General features: G+C 47.5%; 1 protein-coding gene across 1 annotated transcript in view; it reads left to right on the top strand.

Moving 5' to 3' along the window:
- The window catches only part of COPS6 (COP9 signalosome subunit 6), a 50991-nt gene extending 33356 nt beyond the window's left edge, over positions 1-17635 (top strand). Inside the window, exons 7-10 of the mRNA XM_068116563.2 lie at positions 5117-5231; positions 7557-7649; positions 15534-15634; positions 16598-17635. Of these exons, the coding sequence (XP_067972664.1) occupies positions 5117-5231; positions 7557-7649; positions 15534-15634; positions 16598-16738 (450 nt within the window). The 3' untranslated portion in view covers positions 16739-17635. The remainder of the gene's footprint in view (positions 1-5116; positions 5232-7556; positions 7650-15533; positions 15635-16597) is intronic.
- Positions 17636-18006: the final 371 nt, after the last annotated feature.

Below are 18006 nucleotides of genomic sequence, written 5' to 3'. Positions count from 1 at the left end.
GAATAACAAATTTGGTTGATACATTTTCTAATTGCCACTTGATAAGTGTTTTACATGTTTTGGATGGTATTGAACCTGACCTTGACCTTTGACTAATTTTGACCAGATTTTATACACATATAGTACACATGGGTACAAATAAGCTGTGTACGCTTCAATCTGATATCTTGAAAAGTTCCTGAGGTTTGGCAATAATAAAATCACAAAAATATATCCCATTTGATTATAATGAGGTTAAATTGTTGTCATGGACACTGTTTTATCTCTGACTCGTGGGACTTTACCAATGCAACGTGGGACTTTACCTATGCAACGTGGGACTTTACCTATGCGACGTGGGACTTTACCTATGCGACGTGGGACTTTACCTATGCGACGTGGGACTTTACCTATGCGACGTGGGACTTTACCTATGCGACGTGGGACTTTACCTATGCGACGTGGGACTTTACCTATGCGACGTGGGACTTTACCTATGCGACGTGGGACTTTACCTATGCGACGTGGGACTTTACCTATGCGACGTGGGACTTTACCTATGCGACGTGGGACTTTACCTATGCGACGTGGTACTTTACCTATGCGACGTGGGACTTTACCTATGCGACGTGGGACTTTACCTATGCGACGTGGGACTTTACCTATGCGACGTGGGACTTTACCTATGCGACGTGGGACTTTACCTATGCGACGTGGGACTTTACCTATGCGACGTGGGACTTTACCTATGCGACGTGGGACTTTACCTATGCGACGTGGGACTTTACCTATGCGACGTGGGATTTTACCTATGCGACGTGGGACTTTACCTATGCGACGTGGGACTTTACCTATGCGACGTGGGACTTTACCTATGCGACGTGGGACTTTACCTATGCGACGTGGGACTTTGTGAAGGCCTTTCACTCACTCGCCGCAGGCAGGTCGGTGGTCTTTGTCTTCTACTGACTCCTATCCGGCCTAGCTCCTCCATCTCTATCTGTGCTCTGTCCCCCAAATATTCCTGCAGGTCACACAAAATCTGCCAGCAACCCTCTTGTGGTTAAACTGCCAAAATGAAGACTCTCTGCTCACCTTCACTCTTTCCTCTTTTCTCCCGCTTCTGGAACAAACTCCCTCACTCTCTTCAATCCCACTCCTCCCTCCAGGTCTTTAAAACAGCTGTTCACCACCATCTCTTATCTTCCCCCATCCAAAACCTTGATCTTTTCTACCCCCGCTAATTTCACCCCAAATCCACTTTTTTGAAATACCAATTTCTGTCCGGGAAGTCCTTGGTGTCCTTGTGTTTTATACTTCTCCCACCCCCCCCCCCCACCCCCCTTCCCACGCCTCCTCCCCCCAAGCCCTCTCCCTCCCACACATCTCCCTGCTCTCAAATGTTATGTTTGTGTGCTTCCCCTTCTCTCCCCATCTTGTCTTCCGCTCCCTCTTTTTATATATTTTGTTTGTCTGGTTGATTTGTTTGTGAAATAAATGTTAGCTCTTTCACGAGGCTCGATTCAGTAAACAAAAAAAAAACAAACAAAAAAAAAAAACATGGGACTTTACCTATGCGGCGTGGGACTTTACCTATGCGGCGTGGGACTTTACCTATGCGGCGTGGGACTTTACCTATGCGGCGTGGGACTTTACCTATGCGGCGTGGGACTTTACCTATGCGGCGTGGGACTTTACCTATGCGGCGTGGGACTTTACCTATGCGACGTGGGACTTTACCTATGCGACGTGGGACTTTACCTATGCGACGTGGGACTTTACCTATGCGACGTGGGACTTTACCTATGCGACGTGGGACTTTACCTATGCGACGTGGGACTTTACCTATGCGACGTGGGACTTTACCTATGCGACGTGGGACTTTACCGATGCGACGTGGGACTTTACCGATGCGACGTGGGACTTTACCGATGCGACGTGGGACTTTACCTATGCGACGTGGGACTTTACCTATGCGACGTGGGACTTTACCTATGCGACGTGGGACTTTACCGATGCGACGTGGGACTTTACCGATGCGACGTGGGACTTTACCGATGCGACGTGGGACTTTACCGATGCGACGTGGGACTTTACCGATGCGACGTGGGACTTTACCGATGCGACGTGGGACTTTACCGATGCGACGTGGGACTTTACCGATGCGACGTGGGACTTTACCGATGCGACGTGGGACTTTACCGATGCGACGTGGGACTTTACCGATGCGACGTGGGACTTTACCGATGCGACGTGGGACTTTACCGATGCGACGTGGGACTTTACCGATGCGACGTGGGACTTTACCGATGCGACGTGGGACTTTACCGATGCGACGTGGGACTTTACCGATGCGACGTGGGACTTTACCGATGCGACGTGGGACTTTACCGATGCGACGTGGGACTTTACCGATGCGACGTGGGACTTTACCGATGCGACGTGGGACTTTACCGATGCGACGTGGGACTTTACCGATGCGACGTGGGACTTTACCGATGCGACGTGGGACTTTACCGATGCGACGTGGGACTTTACCGATGCGACGTGGGACTTTACCGATGCGACGTGGGACTTTACCGATGCGACGTGGGACTTTACCGATGCGACGTGGGACTTTACCGATGCGACGTGGGACTTTACCTATGCAACGTGGGACTTGTTCAACTTTTTCAGAGTTTTGTTCCAAGTTCTCTTTTCAGGATCATCACTGAACCCCGGATTGCCTCCAGTTGTAGTTCATTTGTGGTAATATTCCCGGGGATGGTTTTTGAAATATCAGTGAGGTTCTTCTTTATCATTGCTGTTGCTCCAATTATTATCAATTCCATTGCTCTTCAGCTTCCAAGATCTCTTAAATTCATTTTTGAGATCCAGGAATTTGGTCATGTTCTTGATATCTGTGTTGTTTAGGCCAAAATCGCTGGGTACTGGTATCTCAATCATCAATGTTGTCTTTTCCTTTTTCTTCTTGAGTCTTTCAATCAAACATGTCAAACATCAAACATGTCTTTCAATCCTGATAAATCTCACACTCTTACGATGTCTCTCCGAAAAGACCGACCGGAAAACCCTCCCATCCACTTTCTGAATAATCCTCTCCAAGAAGTTCTGTCACTCAAGCTTTTGGGTCTCACTATTTGCCATGATCTTTCCTGGGAAAACCACATTTCAAATCTGGCCTCCAAAGCCAGTCGCCGACTGGGCATCCTCCGTCGTGCGAAGTCCTTCCTTGGCACACCTGAGCTCCTCACCACATACAAGGCTTTCATCCGCAGCTCTATGGAATACTGCTCTCCCCTCTGGTCTGGTGCTCCTGCCTCACACCTAGCCCGTCTTCACGCTGTTGAAACCAAAGCGTTCAGAATCATTGGAATCTCCCGCGATGAAGCTAACTCCAAGGGCCTTTCACTCACTCATCGCAGGCAGGTTGGTGGTCTTTCCGTCATTCTACCGACTCCTCTCTGGCCTTGCCCTCCCAGCCCTCTCTGGGCTCTGTCCCCCAAATATTCCTACAGGTCGCACAAGATCTGCCTGCAACCCTCTTATGGTTAAACTGCCAAAATCAAGACTTTCTGCTCACCTTCACTCCTTCATTCCTCTTTTCTCCCGCCTCTGGAACAAACTCCCTCACTCTCTTCAATCCCACTCCACCCTCCAGGTCTTTAAAACAGCTGTTCACCACCATGTCTTATCCTCCCCCATCCAAAACCTTGATCTTTTCTACCCCCGCTAATTTCGGTCCCCTTGTGTTTTATACTTCTCCCCACCCCCCCCCCCCCCTTCCCACGCCTCCTGCCCCCAAGCCCTCTCCCTCCCACACTTCTCCCTGCTCTCAAATGTTGTGGTTGTGTGCTTCCCCTTCTCTCCCCATCTTGTCTTCCGCTCCCTCTTTTTGTATATTTTGTTTGTCTGGTTGATTTGTTTGTGAAATAAATGTTAGCTCTTTCACGAGCCTCGATTTCAGTATACAACAACAACAACAAAAAAAGAAAAAGAAAAAAAAGGTACAATGTCCAGACGCAACGCCTTGTTTTCTATGTTCACGCTCGATGGAATCATCGGGTCTTGCGTGAGCATGACGTCCTCATTTTCAATGATTGCCCTTGTTTCGTGTTTCCATGAGTTTTCTGGTTCTGGGATGTTTACATTTTTTCAGATTTGCCAAGGAATCACTTTGTATACTTTATTGTTCTGTTGTGTGTAAAGTTGTCCTGATAGTTTTTTGCATCCCGAGAACGGGTGACTCGTAGTGTGTGTGTGTGTGTGTGTGTGTGTGTGTGTGTGTGTGTGTGTGTGTGTGTGTGTGTGTGTGTGTGTGTGTGTGTGTGTGTGTGTGTGTGTGTGTGTGTGTGTGTGTGTGTGTGTGTGTGTGTGTGTGTGTGTGTGTGTGTGTGTGTGTGTGTGTGTGTGTGTGTGTGTGTGTGTGTGTGTGTGTGTGTGTGAAGATGGTGTGTTTGTAATGTTTGCAGTTCAGATGTGCCTGCACGAAGACGTGCTGTAAAGGAATGCCTCCTATTATTTTTCTCCATAACAGGTAAAGATGTTCAATGAAACAAAGCACAGTGTGCACATTAGTTCTTCCCGCTACCTGGTGCGAAGGTTTGTGATTCTGACACAAGATATCTCGGTGCTCCGTTAATCAAGATCGTAGAGGGCAGCACGACGTTGTCAGGAAGTGTGAAGTGCTGGCGATGAGATTTGGGTGTACCATTACGATCTTGAGAGTGCGATGGTCAACGGAGAACCACCACAAAGGATCACCGGCTCCGACCTGGCTCGGTCAGATTTTCATCTCTTTCCCCAAACATGAGGAACCCCTCCGTGGAGAACATTTTTCTTCCGACGATGATGTCACTGCCGCTGTGAAGTGCTGGTTAAGTCAGCAGGATGTACAGTCCTATCATGACGGCATCACAAAACTATTCAAACGTTGCTAGAATCGTGTGGACCACAGCGGTGATAGAACAAAGATTGATGTTAGTATCTGTCGTTGTTTCATTTGAATATTTTTACCTCGTTTGGAGAGAAAGAAGAGGACATTACCTTTCAGCACGTCCTTGTAGATGGTGTGAAGGTTCTGTCGAAATATTTGCATTGATGGATATGGTTCTTAAGTTTTGCATTTTGTATCCAGGCGACCATGCTTTTTGTTGAACTCCCGTACACACTGGCGACCGAAGAGGCAGAGCGCATCGGGGTTGATCACGTGGCTCGCATGAGCACCACCGACGCCAGCGATGGATCCACCGGTAATGATGTCACACGTCGTACGAGTGCTTTAGTTGAACGCTTTGTAATAGTTTGTTGCGTTGCTCCATACAAAAAGTGCCAGCCAAATTTCTGTAGTTGAAAGAGATCCTGTGACTAGTGGCTTGTGATCACGTGGTATTTTTCGCTCTGTTATGCTGGAGGCATTTGCAGATACCAAGCAGAGCAAGGAGTTGAGGAAATGGTCCAAGAGAATAGGCCCATCTAAGTTTTTGGGAATAAATAGGAACATAGTAATGTTACTTCAGGTATGGCCAGGTCCAACTTGACAGATGCACAAGCATTCATATATTTCTCTCACACCTGCAGGTTTGGGGATGCCATTTGTGGATTTTCAGATGTCGCTATTGTCCCTGGGTTTGGGGGTACAGTGGTGGGCATGCTGTCTTTTTTGTATACAAATTCGGGGCTCTTGGAAGAGCTTTTTTGTTTACTTAGTTGAGGCTCGTATAAGAGCAAAAAGCTGCAACGTTGAACGGATCAGCACGTAATAGAAAAAGGAACAGTAGGGAGGGGGTGGTGAGGATAAGGGGGAGGGACGCCAATAGTAGAGCTGAGGGACAAAATAGAGGGAAACGGACAAACGTTGGGGGGGTGGGGGGGGGAAGGGGGCAGGAGAGCACGCGTGAGGTGAACCGCTTGCGGACGGAGTGTTAACATAGGTAGAGAAGATCATTGTTTTGGATTGGAGATGATCTGACATGGTCGTGAACAGTTGTCTTTAAGACATAGAGGGAAGAACGACATTGAAAAGCATGGGGAAGTTGGTTTCATGGTCGGGAAAAAAGAGAAATGAAGGAGTGAAGGTGATCAGTAATCCTGCATTTTGAGAGTTTCACCAGACCGGAGTTGATGATGAAGTGTGTGTGTGTGCCCTGTGGACCTGTGGGAGGGGGCAGGGAATGGGGCGCAAATCACGGAAAGAGCGGAGGGTGCAAGACCAGAAAGAAGGTGGTGAAAGATAGAGAGATCACCGACTTGTGTGTGTTAGGCCCATAGACGCATCTTCATCGCAGGAGATTCCAATAATGTTGAAGGCCTTAGTTTCCACGTTGTCAACCTGAGCAAGATTTGAGGCACAGGGCCCAGCTCCTAGGGGAGAGCAGTATTCCATCAATCTGTGGATAAAGGCCTTGTAGGTGGAGAAGAGTTCAGTTGTGCCAAGGAAGGACTTTACATGACCGAGTATGCCCAGTCAGCGACTGGATTTGAAGGCCAACTTATAAGTGTGGTTTGCCAAGAATGATCATGACTGATAGTGAGATCCAGCAGTTTGAATGACTGAACTTCCACAACAACATTTTAAAGAATGTAGATAGGAGGGTTTGCCAGACGGTTCTTTCGGAGAGAGATAGTGAGTGTGAATTTTGTCAGACATATTCCAATTTATTCTGGAGGAATAAAAGACATTCCAATTGTTTGATGAGCTTGTGATTTTGTCAGGATCTGAAGAGAGGGAAGAGGCTGGAACCAGCCTGTGAAGGATGGTGGATGTCGTGGCAGAGGGTGGAGTCATCAGAAAATAGATAAAATATTTTCCAGGGAGTTCGAGAGATCATAAAGAAGATCAGGAATAGGACTGGGCCCAGAATACTACCCTGGGGTACTCCAGCCTTGACGGGGAGAAGAGATTAAAGGGTTCTGTTGAGGAGCCACACGTTGCCTATGAGAGTAGAGGAAGTCAGTGAGCCATGTGTGAAGTTGGCCTTCGATGTCATAGTTGGAGAGCTTGGAGAGTAACGCAGGATGCCAGACTCTATCAAAAGCTCGATGTGTTCACAGAGACGGCCCTCATCTCATGTCTGACATTGAGGGCCTCCATCCAATGTTGGGTGAGTAGAAGCAACATGTGCAAGGTGGAGTGCCATGAATTAAAACCAAATTGGTGATTTGAGATTAGGCTGGTGGAGAAAAGGAAAGGTTTTGTATAAACTGCGATGATGGATTCCATGTCCTTGCTGATGATGGGAAGTAAGCTAATAAATAGGTCTGACGTTGAGGAGATCTGTTTTTGCACCTTCATGTAATGCAGTGATGATGGCTGATTTCAAAGTAGATTGAAGAAGAAGAAGAAGACCACTCCCTTTTGGCATATAAAGATGCATAGGGCTGCCGAAGCAGTTTCCTAGGCTATTGGCCACAATCCTGGACGGGTAACCGCTCTGACGCACGAATCGTTCATTCTTCCCAGTAAGCTGGTACTCATTTTGCTGACCTCGGAAGGACGACAGGCTGAGTCAACTCTTCAGATTCAAGATGACCTTGAGCACATGATATTTTGTTGTTTGTTGTGTTTGTTTATGCAGTGGCGGAGCATCTGCACGCTCAGCACAGCGCGATCAAGATGCTGCACAGCCGAGTGAAATTGGTCCTTGATTATATGAATGCGGTGCAAGCTGGTACGTTGGTACACTACCTTTCACTCCACTCATGCTAATATACTGTAGTCACATCACTCTAACTATGGTAATCACAAACTGTTGTGAGATCACTACATATTCAAGATTCATGCAAAGTAGCTGCTGGCACATACCTACAAGTAGCATCCTGAACTCGAGGTTATTGCTCGTAATTATGCGCATGGACAGCTGAGTGGGTTGAGCGGACGCTCGTTGTCTATACCTACCAAAGGGTTTAATTTGGAACGAATTGTAGCAGAGAACGGAGCGAGTAACACTATCTTGATTATACTGTACGCTAATAATGGTAGAGACGTACAATAACAGACAAATGAACGAGAACTGCACTCGGGAGAGCACCTACAAAGCTTTCATCTACAGCTCAATGGAATACTGCTCCCCCCTCTGGGCCGGTGTTCCTACCTCACACCTAGCTCGGCCTCACGCTGCAGAAACCAAAGCTTTCAGAATCATTGGAATCTCCCATGATGAAGCTGATTCTAAGGGCCTTTCACTCGCTCACTGAAGGCAGGTTGGTGGTCTTTCTGTCTTCTACCGACTCCTCTCCGGCCTTGTTCCCCCTGCTATGTCTGTGTTCTGTCCTCCAAATATTCCTTCAGGACACACAAGATCTGCCAGCAACCCTCTTCTGGTGAAATTGCCAAAATCAACACTCTCTGCTCACCTTCATTCTTTCATTCCTCTTTTCTTCCGCCTCTTGGAACAAACTCCCTCACTCTCTTCAATCACACTCTTCCCTCCAGGTATTTAAAACAGCTGTTCACCACCATCTCTTATCTTCCCCCAACCAAAACCTTGATCTTTTCTACCCCCGTTAATACAGCCCAAATCCACCACCTTCAAATTCCAACTTCTTTCCTGAAAGTCCTTGTAGTGTCCATCTTGTTCACCCCATGTACTCTGCTCCAGCCCTCTCCCTTCCACAGATCTACCGATGTCCCTGTTCTCGACTGTCGTTGTACTTCCCTCTCTTTCTCTCTCCCCCGTCTTGTCTCCTGCTCCCTTTATTATATGTTCTTTGTGTTAGCTCTGACACGAGCCTTGACTTAGCATACAAAAATTTATATATATATATATATATATATATATATATATATATATATATATATATATATATATATATATATATATATATATATATATATATACTGTATATATATATATATATATATATATATATATATATATATATATATATATATATATATATATATATATATATATATATATATGTATATGTATGTACATAAAAGCACGTATCTCCACCAGGGCTGAACAGTTTACGTTTTGTATCCCACTGATAGGCCGGCTCTGCATCCAGACCTGAACCAAAATGTAATCTGCTTGTTCTTGTCACCTACCCAACTCATCCACAACCGTTTTGTCATAATCCATCCAAAATATTTTGAAATATCCTGCTCACAGACAAACAGGGGTGAAAACAGAACCTCCATGCACCTCATTGGTGGAGGTAATAACCAAGGACATTTCAAACGATAAACCATGGGCCAGCATGGGGAGCTAAATAACAAGGGGGCAAGAATATAATCAACTGGGGGAAAGGATTGCGATGTGAAGAAATACCGACATGGATAGGGTCCGATCAGAGCATTTTTTTTTTTTTTTTTTTGTATACAGAGTCGAGGCTCGTGAAAGAGCAAACATTTATCAAACAAACAAACAAGCAAACAAAGTATATAAAAAGGGGAGCGGTCGATAAGATGGGGAGAGAAGGGGAGGAAGCACACAAACACAACATTTGAGAGCAGGGACATCGGGAGATGTGTGGGAGGGAGAGGGCCTGGGGGGAGGCAGGATAGGTATAAAACGCAAGGACACCAAGGACTTCCAGGAAAGAAGTCGGTACCTCAAAAAGTGGATTTGGGGTGAAATTAGCGGGGGTAGAAAAGATCAAGGTTTTGGATTGGGGAAGATAAGAGATGGTGGTGAATAGCCGTTTTAAAGACCTGGAGAGAGGAGTGGGATTGAAGAGAGTGAGGGAGTTTGTTCCAGAGGAGGGAGAAAAGAGGAATGAAGGAGTGAAGGTGAGCAGAGAGTCTTGATTTTGGCAGTTTAACCACAAGAGGGTTGCAGGCAGATCTTATGCAACCTGTAGGAATATTTGGGGGACAGAGCCCAGAGAGAGCTGGGGGAGCAAGGGCCGGAGAGGAGTCAGTAGAAAACGGAAAGACCACCAACCTGCCTGCGGTGAGTAAGTGAAAGGCCCTTGGAGTTAACTTCATCGTGGGAGATTCCAATGATTATGAACGCTTTGGTTTCAACAGCGTGAAGACGAGCTAGGTGTGAGGCAGGAGCACCAGCCCAGAGGGGAGAGCAGTACTCCATTGAGCTGCGGATGAAAGCCTTGTATGTGGTGAGGAGCTCAGGTGTGCCAAGGAAGGACCGCACGACAGAGGATGCCCAGTCGGCGACTGGCTTTGGAGGCCAGCTTGGAAATGTGGTTTTCCCAGGAAAGATCATGGCAGATAGTGAGACCCAAATGCTTGAGTGACAGAACTTCTTGGAGAGGATTATTCAGAAAGTAGATGGGAGGGTTGTCCAGTCGGTCTTTTTGGAGAGACATCGTAAGAGTGTGAGATTTGTCAGGATTGAAAGACATGTTCCACTTATTTGCCCAGTCTGTGATTTTGTCCAGGTCTGCAGAGAGTGAAGAGGCTGCAGACTGCCGATCTGAGGGATGAGGAATGGAGCGGCAGAGAGTGGAGTCATCAGCAAAGAGATAGAGAGGATTTTCAAGAGAGTCAGAGAGATCATTGATGAAGACCAGAAAAAGCACAGGGCCCAGAACACTGCCTTGGGGAACTCCAGCCTGAACAGGAAGAGGAGATGAGAGAAACCCATTCAGGGCCACACGTTGACTACGACTAGAGAGGAAGTCCGCCAGCCAAGCGTGGAGATTTCCATGGATACCAAAGGAGGAGAGTTTGGTGAGTAGATCGGGGTGCCAGACCGTATCGAAGGCACGTGATATGTCGAGGGAGACAGCTCCAATTTCCTGTTTGGCATTGAGGACCTCCTCAAATTGAGGACAGAGCATGCTGCGAGCAAGAGCAGACAAGACAAGAGAGAGGTGACTGTTTGCAGCCATGGTGGCTTGATGGGCTGGTAAGATATTCTGGAGGTATTCGCTCTGTTTGCAGCCATGGCGGCTTGATGGGCTGGTATGATATTGTTGCGGATCTCTCGAAGCCCGTCGACGTACAGAGGGGGGGGGGGTTAAACCCCTTTTCCCCTTCGGGTCTTCGAGTCCACGAGGCTGAGTCACCACTCCCGTAGCGAGCGTGTGGAAGGGTATCGGGTCGATTCCACACGTACCTTCAGTACCCACACTGCCACAAACACGGGGACTGGACCTCGCACAAGCCACGCTAATCGAACACGCCCGAGCGGTTTGCGTATCACGTGACTCGTGCCATTACTTTTATTGAACCCGATTCGAGCGGTTTTATTCGTGCGATGCTAGGCCAATAGTGAAATGACGGGCACGATCAAATGGAAGAAAGAACAGGTTTATTTACAACTATATAAGGCGAAGAGACACAGAGCAAGCTTGATCAGTCTTAACTTATCCCCGGATAAGGGCCCACTCACGCATGCAGGGAAAAGAAGGAAGGACAGTTCGCGCTCCAAACGTGCCTTGGCGCTGTTCACTCCCGGACAGCTCGCCGGGCGTGGCCCTCAGATGTTCACGGCACGTGTGCTGGGAGCGCAGGCAGGGAGACCGTGCGTCGGTGGCCCGGAATGGATCATCCTCACGAGCGCGTTATTCACAGGCAGCAGCAGAGCGCAGGGCACAGGGAGAGTTCGTGTACAGAGGGGGCTTATAACAAGCAACTGAATCCACTCGTGGCTACAATGTCTCTTTCTCATTGACTGAGGGGCTGGGCGACTCTGACTCTCACAGCTCTCTCAGGTTGACTCTGACCATCATGACTTCTAGGGCACACTCTGACTTTACCACCACGTCTCTCCCAGCTCTGACTGAGGTGGGGGGCCCGGGGCAGGGTTTTATGGCCCCGCCCCAGAGTCTTACCCGAATGTTCCAAGCCCCTCCTCTCGCTGCCGTTGTTAGCCACTCCCCTTGAGCTCTGATTGGCTGCTCGCGGCTTACCGGCCACTCCCCTACAGCTCCTCCCTTCGGCCTGCCAGACTTGTTCCAGGCCTAGCACGTGGCATTCCAGCCCAAAGAACACCTAACTCACTGGCCTGCTCAATGCAAACTAACACAGGAAAGGAGACTATGCTTACATTTACTCAGAAATAACTGAACTAAAGCGAGGCTACATGTTGTGGTGCAACTACCTACGAGGGGGTTCATTCTTTATTCGCAAAACCGCAACAATATTTTGGAGGTATTCGCTCTGTTTGCAGCCATGGCGGCTTTACGGGCTGGTAGGATATTCTGGAGGTATTCGCTCTGTTTGCAGCCATGGCGGCCTGATGGGCTGGTAGGATATTCTGGAGGTATTCGCTCTGTTTGCAGCCATGGCGGCCTGATGGGCTGGTAGGATATTCTGGAGGTATTCGCTCTGTTTGCAGCCATGGCGGCCTGATGGGCTGGTAGGATATTCTGGAGGTATTCACACTGTTTGCAGCCATGGTGGCCTGATGGGCTGGTAGGATATTCTGGAGGTATTCGCTCTGTTTGCAGCCATGGTGGCTTGATGGGCTGGTAGGATATTCTGGAGGTATTCGCTCTGTTTGCAGCCATGGCGGCCTGTTGGGCTGGTAGGATATTCTGGAGGTATTTTCCCTGCAGCCATGGTGGCCTGATGGGCTGGTAGGATATTCTGGAGGTATTCACACTGTTTGCAGCTATGACAGCCTGATGGGCTGGTAGGATATTCTCGAGGTATTCACACTGTTTGCAGCCATGGTGGCCTGATGGGCTGGTAGGATATTCTCTGGAGGTATTCGCTCTGTTTGCAGCCATGGCGGCCTGATAGGCTGGTAGGATATTCTGGAGGTATTCGCTCTGTTTGCAGCCATGGTGGCCTGATGGGCTGGTAGGATATTCTGGAGGTATTCACACTGTTTGCAGCCATGGTGGCCTGATGGGCTGGTAGGATATTCTGGAGGTATTCGCTCTGTTTGCAGCCATGGTGGCTTGATGGGCTGGTAGGATATTCTGGAGGTATTCGCTCTGTTTGCAGCCATGGCGGCCTGTTGGGCTGGTAGGATATTCTGGAGGTATTTTCCCTGCAGCCATGGTGGCCTGATGGGCTGGTAGGATATTCTGGAGGTATTCACACTGTTTGCAGCTATGACAGCCTGATGGGCTGGTAGGATATTCTCGAGGTATTCACACTGTTTGCAGCCATGGTGGCCTGATGGGCTGGTAGGATATTCTCTGGAGGTATTCGCTCTGTTTGCAGCCATGGCGGCCTGATGTGCTGGTCGGATATTCTGGAGGTATTCACACTGTTTGCAGCCATGGCGGCCTGATAGGCTGGTTGGATATTTTGGAGGTATTCGCTCTGTTTGCAGCCATGGTGGCTTGATGGGCTGGTAGGATATTCTGGAGGTATTCGCTCTGTTTGCAGCCATGGTGGCCTGTTGGGCTGGTAGGATATTCTGGAGGTATTTTCCCTGCAGCCATGGTGGCCTGATGGGCTGGTAGGATATTCTGGAGGTATTCACACTGTTTGCAGCTATGACAGCCTGATGGGCTGGTAGGATATTCTCGAGGTATTCACACTGTTTGCAGCCATGGTGGCCTGATGGGCTGGTAGGATATTCTCTGGAGGTATTCGCTCTGTTTGCAGTCATGGTGGCTTGATGGGCTGGTAGGATATTCTGGAGGTATTCACACTGTTTGCAGCCATGGCGGCCTGATGGGCTGGTTGGATATTTTGGAGGTATTCGCTCTGTTTGCAGCTATGGTGGCTTGATGGGCTGGTAGGATATTCTGGAGGTATTCACACTGTTTGCAGCTATGGCGGCCAGATGGGCTGGTCGGATATTCTGGAGGTATTCACACTGTTTGCAGCTATGACGGCCTGATGGGCTGGTAGGATATTCTGGAGGTATTCGCTCTGTTTGCAGCCATGGCGGCCTGATGGGCTGGTAGGATATTCTGGAGGTATTCGCTCTGTTTGCAGCCATAGCGGCTTGATGGGCTGGTAGGATATTCTGGAGGTATTCGCTCTGTTTGCAGCCATGGCGGCCTGATGTGCTGGTCGGATATTCTGGAGGTATTCACACTGTTTGCAGCCATGGCGGCCTGATAGGCTGGTTGGATATTTTGGAGGTATTCGCTCTGTTTGCAGCTATGGTGGCTTGATGGGCTGGTAGGATATTCTGGAGGTATTCACACTGTTTGCAGCTATGGCGGCTTGATGAGCTGGTAGGATATTCTGGAGGTATTCGCACTGTTTGCAGCTAAGGCGGCGTGATGGGCTGGTAGGATATTCTGGAGGTATTCACACTGTTTGCAGCTATGATGGCCTGATGGGCTGGTAGGATATTCTGGAGGTATTCGCTCTGTTTGCAGCCATGGCGGCTTGATGGGCTGGTAGGATATTCTGGAGGTATTCTCACTCACCACTGAGCTCTCTCGCCTGTGATTTAATCCCGACCCAGCGATAAACTGCCAACATGGTTTGACATACAGGGCGAGCTGCAAATGTGTGCTGTCCCTCCGATGGGCGTTAAACTAAAGGAATCATCTGCGAGCATCATTCGTTTGCGGATGTTAGAGAGTTGCTCGCATGCGTCTTATGAAAAGCGACAGTTGCCGGCGGAACATTGGCTGAATTACAGATTATTGCTACTTTGAGCTGCGTATCTTGGGTCGGAATGTTGATCAGTCCAGGGTTAGTTCTTCCCTTGAAATGTTTCTTGACTTGTCGATTTTACACTCTGGAGCTCGACAGAGTGTGGGTCTCTAATTATTATCACTATATTGATTGCTATTGTTATTAGTCCTTTCCCGGTATCACCGAAGGGGACAACTATAAGTTTGCTGTCTGTCCCACCTGTGGTTCCCAGACTTTTTTCCCTTACCCTTTAACATATTCAACTGAAACTTGGCACATGGATTTCTTATGATAAGTTACAGAAACTGCAACTCAGTCTGTAGCTTACACCCCTAAAACAATTTGGCCTCCTGTGTATGGATCACAATTGCTGAGTGCTTGGAACAAGAACATTTATTGGGACCAGTCGGGGACATGTATGGCAAAGCAATTCACCCTCTTGTGATTATTATTGCTACCTGGAATACCGCTTGATGATTATCCATAGATAGGTGGATGAGTGCCGAAGGTGTCCACAGCAAGTTGGGCGACAAAGGTTTGATCTGCAGCCAGGAGAGGCCTGAGGGTATCCACAGTAGTTGAAGGTATAAGCTAATCAGAGGCGCATGACCCCGTGCCCTCAGCTCGTTCATTGATGATCCAAAGCCGAGGTTTCAGCACCTGGACCACCTCTCTGCTCTCCTCGGATCCTCTCTCTGACTCGGCTGTGCTGCCACGACTCATAACTCAATATCACCCTTGGTATTTTTCTCGCTCCCACCTGTGTTTCTCCTCGAATCATATCTCGTGCTCCCCTTCCAGCCCCATTCCAAAAAGTCAACTGATCGGTTATCCGCTTTGACCAATGGTAATTCTGAAGTATATTTACATAATATACGAAGGTTGGAATAACGGACAATGAAAACAAAATCATCTTGATAACAACACACTGTCACCATGACACACCATAGCCAGGGTATTGTGGCGAGGTGAAGTAATTGTGAATAACACTCATTTGGATGTTGATTATATCTTGTTATTGGTGTTGTTGATGTTGATTATATCTGCTCAGGTAAGCAGTCATAGTTTACTGACCGTTCTGCAGGTGAATTACCTGTGGTACATGAAGTGCTGCGAGATGCATGCAGTTTGTGTCAGAGGCTGCCCGTTCTCAACACGTCACGCTTCCAGGCAGACTTCTACGAGGTAATCGCCAAGCAACGGCTTTGTACGTCTTTCGTTTGTCTTCATATGCAGATGTAGAAAGTTGTTGCTCAACTTGCTGCTGTTTGTACACCTTGGTGAGGCTGTATGAAAGTTGCTCTAATTTTACCATTAAAGCGTTATAACAGGTGTATCGATGCTCGAAATCATGGCAATTCCATGTTTCTTAAAAATTGCATCTTTCCACCAAGTCCAACAAGGAATGTTTTTCATTGTCGATGAACCCTCTTGGAAAATGTGATGACATCCCATGTGGCTGAAAATGTGATGACACCCTATGTGCTGGAAAATGTGATGACATCCCACACGGGTGAAAATGTGATGACATCCCATGTGGTTGAAAATGTGATGACATCCCATGTGGCTGAAAATGTGATGACATCCCATGTGGCTGAAAATGTGATGACATCCCATGTGGCTGAAAATGTGATGACATCCCATGTGGCTGAAAATGTGATGACATCCCATGTGATTGAAAATGTGATGACATCCCACGTGATGGAAAATGTGATGACATCCCACGTGATGGAAAATGTGATGACATCCCACGTGATGGAAAATGTGATGACATCCCATGTGATTGAAAATGTGATGACATCCCACGTGATGGAAAATGTGATGACATCCCACGTGATGGAAAATGTGATGACATCCCACGTGATGGAAAATGTGATGACATCCCATGTGATTGAAAATGTGATGACATCCAATGTGATGGAAAATGTGATGACATCCCATGTGATTGAAAATGCGATGACATCCCATGTGATTGAAAATGTGATGATATCCCATGTGATGGAAAATGTGATGACATCCCATGAGATTAAAAATGTGATGCCATCCCATGTGATGGAAAATGTGATGACATCCGATGCATTAACGTGAACCAAATCCAATAACACTTCATTAGATGTACCGTCAAATGCTTGGTGTGTACCTTTCCAGCAATGTAACGACGTGGCACTCATGGCGTACCTGGGCGCGATCACCAAGAGTTGCAACTCGATGAACCAGTTCGTTAACAAATTCAACACCCTGTACGACCGCCAAGGTCTCGGCCGTCGCATGCGTGGCCTGTTCTTCTGATAATCCTGCCGAGGACGAGTCAGCCTACCTTTGGGCCTTCGCCGTCCGATACATTTGATGTCGGCATGCTGCTTTGGTAGCACGTTTATGTTGAAAGTAAAAACTCAAACCAACATGTATGTTCAAAGTTGACCTGTTGTTTGCCAGAACGTTGAATGTAAATATTGTACACAAATTTTGGCCAGGAAGTTGTGGTTGTGCACAATGAAAGCAAATATCTGATGTTGCTGTGTTTACTCATTATTTAGTGTGAATATATGATTTGATCTGCCCCCCCCCCCCCATATGTTTTGATCTGCCCCCCCCGCCCCCCCCCCCCTCCCCACCTCCCCACCTCCTCGTTGCTGTTTTAACCTAGAATTTAACTTCTGAGTGAAAGTCAAAATGCCAATGCAGACTTCTTGTTTGGATGGATCTCATACTCCTCCAACTGACTTCTTGTTTGACATCACAGCTACCTTGTGAGTTATTGGAGCTCAGCTCAGGTGATGCTTGTATGCACGTGCACCGACCGCATGAGCCGTACTAGAGTTGGATGTTTTTATGAACAGACTCCCATTTCCTCCCTGAGCTCGCACTGTTTGTTCTGTTTTTACGTGCTGCTCATCTATAAACGATTGTGCTTGTTCATTCAATAACTCTGCTCGTTCATGTAAATCCATCATGGAGCTTTTCTCCATTTTGAACCAGGATCTGAGCTTTGGATGCCATTGTGGAATCTTTGTAAAGCAAGGCCGGAGCAGATAGCATTTGAGGCAAACCCTACTTTGTGTGTCACCACAGTGTCGCACTTCACATATGTAGTACAAAAGAATATTGTGTTAAAAATGGGCGGTTAACAAAAAGCAGATGTTTCACGATTGTATAAAAAAGAGCAAAGTGAAAAGGAGATCCACACCGATGTCGTTCTGTCCCTTCTTTCGTCACATTCAGTGGGTAGTTCGAGGAGTTTCAATCGGGGCAAATAAATGAAACGTTATCCTAGGACTTGCAAGCTCAAGGTGTAAAATAAATGGTTGGAGGTGGGTGATGGAGGTGACCATGAGGACACTGCACGCGCATCCCACAGTTTATGGGTTCAAATCTTTTGATTTCGAGTTGGGATTTGAAGCTTCTGAAAACTGAGCTCGTATCAGAAGAATCACTTTTGTTTCTGATGGATTGTCTTTAAAATAAAAACGCATTGAAAAAGAAACCAGCTGGCTCACTAATGGCCTTCCGGGAAGGAGTAATCTTGTACACTGTGGTCGATTCCTAATGTGTTCCGA

Source organism: Myxine glutinosa, chromosome 5, assembly GCF_964187855.1.
Source record: "Myxine glutinosa chromosome 5, kmMyxGlut1.1, whole genome shotgun sequence".
NCBI classification, from domain to species: domain Eukaryota; kingdom Metazoa; phylum Chordata; class Myxini; order Myxiniformes; family Myxinidae; genus Myxine; species Myxine glutinosa.
Note: the sequence above shows the minus strand (reverse complement) of the source record. Positions and strands in the feature narration are given on the sequence as shown.